At 38.8% G+C, this 11,392-nt stretch overlaps 1 protein-coding gene across 5 annotated transcripts in view; it reads left to right on the forward strand.

The window, feature by feature from the left end:
- Positions 1-7,494, forward strand: part of PDLIM5 (PDZ and LIM domain 5) — a 188,558-nt gene extending 181,064 nt beyond the window's left edge. For all 5 annotated transcript variants that reach the window (XM_050944022.1, XM_050944023.1, XM_050944024.1 and 2 more), the window contains 4 exons: positions 1,354-1,534; positions 2,912-3,032; positions 5,968-6,083; positions 7,027-7,494. In XM_050944022.1, the coding sequence (XP_050799979.1) occupies positions 1,354-1,534; positions 2,912-3,032; positions 5,968-6,083; positions 7,027-7,116 (508 nt within the window). In that variant the 3' untranslated portion in view covers positions 7,117-7,494. The remainder of the gene's footprint in view (positions 1-1,353; positions 1,535-2,911; positions 3,033-5,967; positions 6,084-7,026) is intronic.
- Positions 7,495-11,392: the final 3,898 nt, after the last annotated feature.

Below are 11,392 nucleotides of genomic sequence, written 5' to 3' on the forward strand. Positions count from 1 at the left end.
CCTGTTTGTGTTCCCTCAAGAAAACAAATAAGTGAGGCAAATGAAAAGAATTATCCACAGCTTCTTTCAATGAATTTCCCCACATTCTACTGCCCAGTTGTCTTCCCATCCTGCAGATACCTTACCCTAGCAAGCTAGTTGGAAGAATTCATCCCCATTGTTCTCCCTACCTTCCCTCATTACTTTGTTGGTAAGAAAATCTTGACATTTTATACAAAAAAGTCTATTCCTTCCTTAATGCCTTTTAATATTTTGAATCATTGTGGTTCTCAATTACATCGTGGTGTGGGGTTGTTGTTTGTTTTAAGTTTTGGTGCAGGACAGAGTGCTGTACATTGAGCACGGTCAGAACTAGGTTAAGTAGGGCAGCAAGGTACACGATAATCTTTCAGGGTTGCAGAAGATAAAGGTATGCTAAGAGATAGATGAGTCTAAACCACAAAGTTTTGTTCCAGACCCAGATTTCCTTAAAGTTTCCTTAAAGTTATGGTTTGAGCTTAGTCTCAAATGAAAACCCCTATCTTTGCTAAAACAAATTTGTGAGAGTATCAAAATAAATAATGATAGAAATTAACCTCTTTAAATATGTAACTGTGTAAGGGAGAGCTTTATAAGTATATTCTGGCAAAATTTGACTTTCTTGTAGACTGAGTTCTTTTGTCCAAAAGCATAATTGACTTATCCAAATGAATATTTTACAAGTACTTCTACATTTCTCAAAGGATAATGGCTTGACTTTTCCACTTCTGGATGCAAAATGTTCTTGCCATAATTGGCTGCTGGAGAAAACTGCTGTCTCTCACCTGGAGTGGTTCATCACTGCAACAGACTCTCAGAATAAAGAAACTTATTGTATTTTTGTCTCTTGAGAAACTGATTGTATCTGTCTTGACTTCTTTGTCGAGTCAAATCTATTTTAACCTTTGTAACCTTGATACAGATATGTACTGAAAAAAAGTTGATATACTAATTTTAAATGAAATTAAATATATTTTGCTGTGGATAGATATAGTTTGGAACATGAGATCTTATAAAATAGTAACCTTTTTTCTAGCAATCACTTCAGTGTCATGGCACTATATCTAATGGAGTTCAAAATAAGATGTGAAATTAAAGCCATTAGTGTTTGTTGTGAACAAAGATCATTACAGGCATTATTGGAATATAGTGAAACTGGCACAGACTTATTCAGTGTTTTATTGGAGATTGTTGTGGTTAAGAGATGTCAACCAGTAAAGGTTTGTAGTTTGTGCTAATGTTACATGGGTAATTTGGATAGGCGTTTACAGTTGTCAGTGTGGCCCCCCGCAGTTGCACTGCATTGGCTAAACTAGTTCCTTCTCCTTTAAACAGGGGACCTTTCCTGGTGGCTTTGGGGAAATCCTGGCATCCAGAGGAGTTTAACTGTGCTCACTGCAGAACCTCTATGGCCTACATTGGGTTTGTGGAAGAGAAGGGGGCTCTCTATTGCGAGATATGCTATGAGAAGTTCTTTGCCCCTGAATGCTCTCGATGTCAGAGGAAGATACTTGGAGTAAGTAATCAAACTGTGTGTGCATGGTTTAAATTCGTTTTTTTTTTTTAAGGTGAATATTCACCACAACCTTTTCCTCATTTCTGTAATGAGAATAGTTGCTGTTAGGGAACACTTTACTGCAGATTGTTAAGCTTTTTTTTAACTTACAGGGCCTCTCACATGTCCCGTCTAGAACTCTGAAATCCCCTTTTCGTAGCCAAGTTCTGAAGATTCAGTCTGTAGCATCACTATAGCTGTCGTCATATACAGATAGGCTGCAGTTCTATATTCTAGTCCCATGCCAATAATGGACATTACCACTTTATCCCCAGCACTGTTTGAAGAGAGAGATTGCAGCCTCCCCCTTGCCAGAAACCTGCACCCCAGGCCTTTCTTCTGGCTTTGCCTCTTTGGAGTTAATCTTGTCTCTCCAAGTTGCCATCAGTAACGGCTGCAGTTTTTCGATTGTTTTAAGTGAAAGGATATTTTATTAGTGGTTTTTCACAGAATTAATTAAATAATTATAAAATTATGTAAAAATGATTGTCTAGCTGAATACTACTGAACATGTCATTTGTCTGGCACTGGGCATAAGATAAAATATTGAAATGTTCCCTCTAGTATGGTAGGTAGAAAAGCCCTTGCTCCTCTCACAGCCTAAAGTTTCCAATTCCAACCATTTGATCCAGAAAGATAAGAGTCTGTTCCCCAGTATAGCTGGAAATGCTGAGCATACATCTCATTGCTTTAGCAGTCCAGGTTTCAAGTCACATTTGGTATTACATCATCTTTCAAAAGCTAACAAAATCGTCATAATGTCATTTGTGATGTCCTCTGATTAACTTTTCCTTATCTTCATGAATATTAATTTATATTTGAAATCAGTGGGACTGCTCACACAATAAGGTGCTACTCAGCATGAATAAGGGTGACAGAATCTGTCTCAAAATCTGTTTGGGGACCCTAGCAGGGGGCCAGGATATTTTTAAGCTTGTTGAACTTCAGATCTGCATATATCCTCCAGAGTACTGCAAGAGTATCCCTGAGACGATGGAGTAACCAAATTTATCTTGGCTTTGGGTTTTTTGTTGCTTTAATTTTTTTACAGCTGCCAAAGACTTGAAATAACACATTGATAGTGTTGAGATGATAATTTAAACAGTGGCTCATCAGAGATGAAGAGAGTGACACACGTTTTATTAAAAATGCAGCAGTTTATAATGCATGTCAGCAAAAAATAATGCTCATGTTAATTTATTTAATAAGATCCTCAAGTAACGTTGCAGAGAAAACATGAAAAAAAACTGGTTTTTAAAACAGTACAGAACATGATCACCCCTATTCACTCATCATATCAACATCACTTACTAATACTTCTCTTTCTTATCCCATCAGGAAGTAATCAATGCTTTGAAACAAACTTGGCATGTTTCCTGTTTCGTATGTGTGGCCTGCCATAATCCCATTCGCAATAATGTCTTCCATTTGGAAGATGGGGATCCCTATTGTGAGACAGGTGAGCAGCGACAAAACCACCAATGTTTTCGGTAAAACAAACCATTTCACTTTGACAGAAGCTTTCCAACTAGCTCTCATAACAGTGTATTTATATCAGCTTATCCAATAAACTAGCACCTTTGAATCTGGGGATGGATTTTGCCACAGTGAAGTCGGTTGGAATTTTGCTACTGACTTCATTAGGAATAGGCTCTTTGTCGTAGTTTAAATTATTTGCTATTCTTGCTAAATTCCCAGATGTACCTATAGATAGCATTTTGTTGTGCTAATTCTAAAGAGATTTTCATGTTGATTTTTATGAGAATAGTTATCTCTTCATTCACTTGAAACAGGGATTCAACGAGCAAATAATATGGGAAATTACTATGTGTGTTACCATGAGTAGTCCTACTGAAGGCAATTCTGGTAGTAAGTTATCTGCACAGGAGGAAGTGTTTTGCAGGATCAAGAATAACATCTGTAGAACACAAGCTTAAGATCAAAAAGGCCAGTAGGAATAAAAATACAGTAATTTGATTATAGCTCTTGAAAATCTGAAGACAAGTATTAATGTGAAAAAGTCGTCTTTGAACTTTTTTTTTCACATTTTCAGCCAAACCATTTCCTTGAAGGAGTGAATAATTTCATTTATTTTCTTTTGCTTTTCTAGTTTATTTAAAACTTTCCACATTGATTCCCCCCTCTAGGAAAGAAATGGCTGGCATTTATAATAAACATTCACAAAATGTGGAAGAAATCATCGACAAAAAGTTCAATGTTGTGTGTCTTTTTCTTGCATGGTATTTAAATCCATATTGGAAATGTCCTCAGTGGGCAGGGGTGAAAGTAAGCGAGGGCACTGATCGGTACAGGGGGGTGGCTCTGGCCCCTGGAAGAGGCGGGGCTAGGAGTCAGCATCCCCCATGCAGCCCTTGGCCCATGCCCCCGGGGCTCCCATGTTGATTTAAAGGGCCCAGAGCTCTGGATGCTGCTGCTGTGGCCCTTTTAAATCGCCGGCCCCAGGGCAGCTGCTCCCTTTGACCCTCCACACCTGTCAGGAGCTGGGGGGCATGGACGGTGTGTGCAAAAGAGGTAGGGACATTAAAACACTGCAGGGTCCTTTGCTGCAGCAGCGCTTTAACATTGCTGCGGGCCCCTCCCCCAATCAGCAACCTCGACAACAAGGGTACAGCAACATTAAAGCGCTGCCGCAGCAAAGGACCGTCCTTAAAGTACTGCCTTAGCAGTGCTTTAGTGTCCCTGCCTTTTCCCCCCCATTGGCGGTTCTGCCAGTACGGACCCTACTGTTAGGGCTGCCGACCAGGGAGGGGTGGGGGAAGGGGCAACAATGTTAAAGCGCTGCTGTGTCAGCGCTTAAGGACGATCCTTTGCAGGACGATCCTGTGGCAGCTGGGTATGGGCTGGTGCGGGTTCTTACAGAGTACTGGCCCATATCGGCTTTCACCCCTGTCAGTGGGGCCTTTTCATGGTATTCCCCCCTCATCTTCCGTAATGTACAGTGTGATTTCACTAATAGGAGCATTTGGGTGAGTAGCTTGGGAAGAGACCTGGGGTGAACCTTGTCTCCACTCAACTAATGGCAAAACTCTCCTTGATTTCACTGGAGCCAACACTTCAGCTCTAGCTGGTGGCCGAGTTGTTTGGAGTGATATAGAAACAGTGAAGGGGAGATAAAGGTCAGCATGGCAGAGGAAGTTCATCAAAGATTCTGCTGCCAGGGTTGATTTGGTGTTGTGGAGGAGACGAGTATACACTAGTCTCCCCGTAAGTGTCAGAAGTATTGTAGCATCTTGCTCCTGTTGAATCATGGGAGTATCCTAAGGAGTAGAGTATTGACAGATGAGTAGTCTTGTCAAGTATGACAGTGTTGTGAAATGTCATCCTCTGGGAGTCTGAAGTCCCTAAACTTAGACACACTTGACAGTCTCTAAATAGAATGATCAAAACTAGTATTAAAGTGATCAATAACTCACTTCGAGGTGGAGAATTCATGACCGCACTTGTTCTGCTAATATTGAATTCTTGCTCCTACTATCAAGTGATCCTCCATGTTACGCAATGCATTGATTTGTGCTACTTTACAAGCCTTCCCAGCTCAAATGCTCACTCTTCTGAAGTACAGGCAGATAGATATTGGAACACGATGCCATTACTATCAGTATGACACATTTGGTAGTAATCTTACTTGGGAGCCACAAGATTGTTAGTACGAGTTAGCTTTGACACGTGCTGAGGCTGCAGGTACTACTGTCAGGACTAGGGGTGACAGTGCAATGTAGTAAAAATACTGGGTTTTTAATGAGGTGTTAACTGAGGGATTGGCTGAGCAATCAGTATTAACTTGCTGAACATAGAGCACTTTCAAATACTTCTGTGTGAAGAACGCTGCATAGAAGAAACTGTTACGCCACAGTTTCTAGAGGGTGAAAGGGAAAGAAAGCTGAAGCCTTCCATTCTGCCTCTGCTACCGCTCTCTTTCCTCCGAAGGAAAGCCTGCAACTTTTTGACGTTGTAAGCAGGAGCCAAGTTAAACAGGGCTTTCACTATTTTAAGCATGATAGATGCATTGAAGCAATATGCTTGTGACGCAAGGGTTACAGTCAAGATTTACCGGTCCTGTGAGACGGAGAAGTGCTGTACTATTTGATGTTTTTACCAACTCTCCCCCCCCACACACACACACACACTCTCAGAAGGAAGAAAAGAGAGATGAAGAGGGAAAGATGGAGAAGTAAAAAGGAAAGGGAGCTGGTGAGAGGAAAGGGTATTTCATGTCTCTCAGGCCCCTGTTTAGTTTATCTACTTCCTGAATGCTTAGTCCTGGAACTTGGCAGGTAGTAATATAAACACAGTACCCTCTCCTTGAAAAACAAAATGATTTCTAAAGGAAATTCTTGCATTTCCACTCATGCTTCATACTTTCTGTGGTACAGATTACTACGCCCTCTTTGGTACCATGTGCTATGGCTGTGAATTCCCCATTGAAGCTGGAGACAGGTTTCTTGAAGTTCTGGGTCACACCTGGCATGACACCTGCTTTGTGTGCTCGGTAAGTAAAATTATTCCGCATTTTAAACAAAATGGCAGCAGTGCTTGTGCTAACCTGAGCAATGTGGGAGTAACGGCTAAAATATCACTTAATCCTCCTAACCCAAACAAAAAGTACTTTCAGAGTTGTTTGGAAGGTGTGTTGCTATTGTGGTATTTTGGCACTCTTAGAGATCTTTTGGCCTGGATCATGGTCATGTGTACTAGCATTTAACCCTTAATGTCGACTCTCCTTGAATATAGCAGTAAAAGTCCATAAAGGAAGATGTCCTATTTCTAAAATGGTAAGAGTATTGATTGTGTTCACAATTTCATATATACAGGAGGTTTTTTAACTCAGATAGACGAGTTTATAACTCACTGTTTTACTGCATTCTCCTGTAATAATACCCCCAGTATGGATCATCATATATTGGCTAAAAATCAAATGCCTCTGTCTCATTTTCTTTAATGTTCTGCTTTATACTGTGCTGATCATTTATATATTGCAATTTCTGCTTCAGTTAAGTTAACCTTTAGGAGTTTTATTCTTATTTGAACACTGTTACAAATAAACTTGGATGTCCCTTCTTTGTATTCCAAAGATAAATGTATTGAGACAACATGTCAAACATATTGTAGCTGAAATGAAAGCATATCTCTATCTATCATCTTTGCTTGTATTGCATCAACAGGAAAAGTAACAATAAGGATGGGATTTTTAAAAGTGCTCAGCATTGTCCTAATTCTGCTCTTACTGGAGTCCATCAGAAAGTTCCCATTGACTTAAATGGGAACAAGTTTAGACCAACACTGTCACTTCAATATCCCACGCACAAAGCATGTTCCTAAACAATGGATAATAATCTTTATTCCATGATTGTGTGTATCAATAACATGTGATGATTATTTCACATTCAGAATAATTCACGGAGTGATTTTTTTTTTCCCCAATCCTATTTCAGGTTTGTTGTGACAGTTTGGAGGGTCAGACGTTCTTCTCCAAAAAGGATAAGCCACTGTGCAAGAAGCATGCTCACTCAGTGAACTTCTGAAGCTTAGGCCACATATAGTTAACAAACATAAGGAATGGAGAAGGCTGAATTTCATTAATGTCCATTTTCAATAGGCCAATAAAATATTTATATAAGGTTTTAGGAAATGGAGAGAAAAGTGGGAACTTTTGGCTTTTTACATATGAATGTTGAGAGTATTTGTCAGTGAACATTTTTGAATCTGTAAAAAGAGGAGGAGGGTGATCTGTAGACCAAGAGTAAATTGAGTGTAAAAATACACACCTTACAGCATATTACTGTATTGATCTCATGATTTTTTTATGGTCAAAGTTATTTTTGTTTAAATATCAGAAATGAGGCTTACAGATCTAGAGACCTGATAAAATAAAACTTGCTTTTGCTGGTATTCTGGGGGGGGTGGGGAAAGGTGGGGGGGAGGCAAGTTTGAGATAGATAGATATAAAATACACACACAGACACACGCACCCCTCTACCTCGATATAATGCGACCCAATATAACATGAATTCAGATATAATGCGGTAAAGCAGTGATCGGGGGTGGGGGCTGTGCACTCCGGTGGATCAAAGTAAGTTCGATGTAACACAGTTTCACCTATAACACGGTAAGATTTTTTGGTTCCTGCGGACAGCGTTATATCGAGGTGGGGGGGGGGGTGTATGTCTGTCTATCTATATATATACACACACACACAACATTTTATAGGAATGAATTTTTTTTAAAGGAATGTAATCAAAGTTGAGAATTGGGGTATTTGTGTCATAAGTAATGCATGAAATCTTTGCTGTGATAACCATATTCTGTAAGCCCAGGTTACGCTTATATGGACTTTTTGTCTTTGGTAATCAAGTCTTGAGCAGATCTGCAAAGGGCATAGCAGAGATTTTTACATGGCCACCAAATGGTGGAATTGCTACTCTGCTAGAAAATAGGTATCTAAAAGATGCCCTTTGAGCCACTGGAGAAAACACATGAGACACTGCTCTTCAAAATGTGTTACATACCACCAAAATGCTAGCCAACAAAAGTCAGGGTGTGAAATTGCATCTGAGGGTACTCAATAGTACTACACTTTAACTTGCAGTAGTTTGGAGGCAGTGTTGTAAAGCAGCTTAAAATATTGACTGTTTTCTAGATATTGGTGGGCTGGACTAAAACACCAGAGGGAGAAGCCAATTGGGCAGTTTTTAAGGCTCAGAAAATAATTTTAGTAGGACTGATACTGCTTTTGAAACAACTAGAATCGGGAGACCTGGGGCTCAGATAAATACTTCCAGTAACGATATTGTACACAGCACGTATTTGGGAAGAGGGTGGATACAGACAGGTTTAAAATGTACTGTAGTTTCTGTAGGTGAAAGTCTATATTTTAGAGGAGGAGAGATGAAAAACTTCAATAGATTCCCCTCCCCCCACCCCTGCTTGGAATTATACTGTAGTTAACTCACATTAAACATTTATTGTAGTGATTCTTCTTAACGTCCCACGCACCCACTCACCCCCCCCCTTGTGGACCAGGATTTGGAATTTCCCAGTTGCTAAGAAATTCTAGACCCACAGTCTGGAAGGGGCTAATACTGCTGCGTTATGCAGCAATTTTATCCTTTAATTTGTGCTTTGTCTATTTGTGTTTTACACACACACACACACACACACACACACACACACACACACACACACACACACACACACACACACACACACACACACACACACACACACACTTACTTCTAACCTAAAGTCACTGTTAAGTAATTAATATTAAATGGTGAAAACTAGTTATATAAACAAGCACACACAAAAAGGAACTGTATGACTATTAATGTTTTTAAGAGGTGAGATTCTAGTAGGGCACTTTATAAGAATGCTGTATCTCTCACTGAATATTTATTATTTTGGTTAGGAATATTCCATATTGGTATCTTTTTTTTTTTTATTTCACTTTTAAGGAAGCCTTGCTTATTTACTTCCAGAATTTTTAGGTGTCTTTTTTTGCGGGGGGAGCTACGGGCTTGATGTAGTTCAACTGGGAACTTTACAACTTCCAAAAGTATTTGTCATATGGGATATCCTCAGCATACAGTGTTCTGCTTTTGAGCAAAGGTTAGAATTGCCTACGGTCAATCCTGCCTTATAGAACATAGCAGACGTATCAGAAACTACGTTATAACTTAGAAAATCAGCAACTGCGCCTTTTACGTGCCTGCTCTGTAAGAGTTTTCTCAAAATACACCCCTTGGAGAGCAGGACTGAATTTAAATGTTTTGAGGTGAAAGTGGGCTTAGGGTTGCATAATTGAACCATGATGGCAGACTTTTCCAAGTTCAGTTACATCAAACATACAGCTTTATCTGTAAATATAATATTGAATGCTTAATAGAACATTATCACCATTTTAAAGTTAATTGCTAGGTAGTGGGTGCAATATGTCTTGATCCAGTCAGTAGTCTTTACCTGCTTGTTTGCTGAAATAATAGCATTTTCTATTCATATGAATGGCTTTGTAAACAGCAGTAAAGGGAAAAACTTGCATTCACAGATTACAATTGCTCAAACCTCCATATTTTTGCCTTGTTTTGTTTAAAAAAAAATTAGTTAAAGAAACCTGGTGATTTGCTGGCTTGCTTGCTTTCTTTATGCTTTGGCTTCTACTTTTGACTTCACATTTGCAAATTTAATAAGACAAAACTCTGTTCCTGTTACCAGTTTTGATTCTAAATGAAGATGTATGAAAAGCAGTGTCTGCAAAGCAGTATCATGATGTACACGTATTAATAAACAGCGTGGAGTTATTTATTTTGGTGGGTTGTTATTTTTTGTCTTCGGATATTTTTTAAGGTCACACGAGAAGCAGAAATGTAGCCCAGAACAGTATCACTACCCTATTCCTATTAACTGAACAGTTTTTATTTCAAAATACTGTTCAGAGTAAAATATTTTGCAGTGTATTTGCAAGTGTGTTTGGCATTTTTCCCTAGGTTGAGGCTTTTCATAGCAATACTATCTCCCATGACGAGCATTATCTGATACTGTATTTAGCCTTGGTACAAAGCATTCTCTGCTTTCACCTAGAGATACTTAACCATCTACTGTAACATGGTCAATTGCTTCATGCTAAAGCAGCCTCATAAGATTCTCATGAGCTGGATATCTCTTAAATAGGCAACTGCACTGTTGTTTTCTGTCTTTATTTGTACAAGCAGAAAAAATACTGCACATGGCTATATAAAATTTAGATGCAACTTTACAGTTGCAGGAACTGTAACTTTACAGGAATTTTGTCTCTGCTGCAGTGTTTGGGCTATGAATAAGACAAATGCAAGTCTATTTGCAAACAGTATATTAAACTCCAGAAGCCAAACTCTTAAAGGCATCAAGTCTCAATTTGACATTTTAATGGGAGAGGTTTGGTTTCTATCAATCACAACAGCATTGAACATTAAAATGCACCGACAAAAATAAGAGATCTGTCATTCATTCATTAAGAAACTGTAATCTAGTGTAAGATTTATAGGCAAAAAACTCAACAGTATGTTTTCACAATAAATCCCCTTTCATAGCTCAACCCAGAACAAGTGTCTCTGTCACTCAAAATGTTTCCCGATCAAAATGCCCTGTGTAAGATCTTTCTCACAAAATTGCATATAAATCCTTTTACCAGCAAAAGCTTAGTATAGGTTTGTGTTTTACTTTCTTGGGGCATTGGTTAATTTCTTGTGCTCAGACAAGATCTTGGTTATATCAGAAACACGTAGGGCCTAATTTATTATTAGCAGTCTGGTGTTAATTAGGGGGAATTACCAGAAATAGTTTGCTTGATGGAAATTTATTATAGGATCACACTTTACTGATGGCCAAATAGGAGTCTCTGAAAGAATGCAGCTCCTACTCATAACCAACTAATTAATAAGGTGCCAAAATTCCTCTGAGAAGGGTTTGGTCCTAACTATGGGAACCTAACAGGGCAAATGGTTCCTATGCAGTATTGAAAATTTTAAAGGGAAAAGGAGGGAGGAGGAGAAATTGCTGCCCAGCAGAAGTCTCAAAAGTGGCATGGCTTTTACTTGCACTTATAAATGAAAGCATTTAACTCAGTTCCTAGGCTTATTAGAACACTTTTATGCAGACACAAAAACAGCTGCAAATTTATTATCTTATTTGGTGTTCTGAACTTGATTTTCAATTTTCCTTGTGTATATCATACATTATGGCTGTGCTTTATGAATAGGACTTTAGAAAAAACAGACTATTGTACTGAATTTTATTCCCATTTAAATTCCATTTTTTATGTAATGG

This window comes from Gopherus flavomarginatus, chromosome 3 (assembly GCF_025201925.1).
Source record: "Gopherus flavomarginatus isolate rGopFla2 chromosome 3, rGopFla2.mat.asm, whole genome shotgun sequence".
Classification (NCBI taxonomy): Eukaryota; Metazoa; Chordata; order Testudines; family Testudinidae; genus Gopherus; species Gopherus flavomarginatus.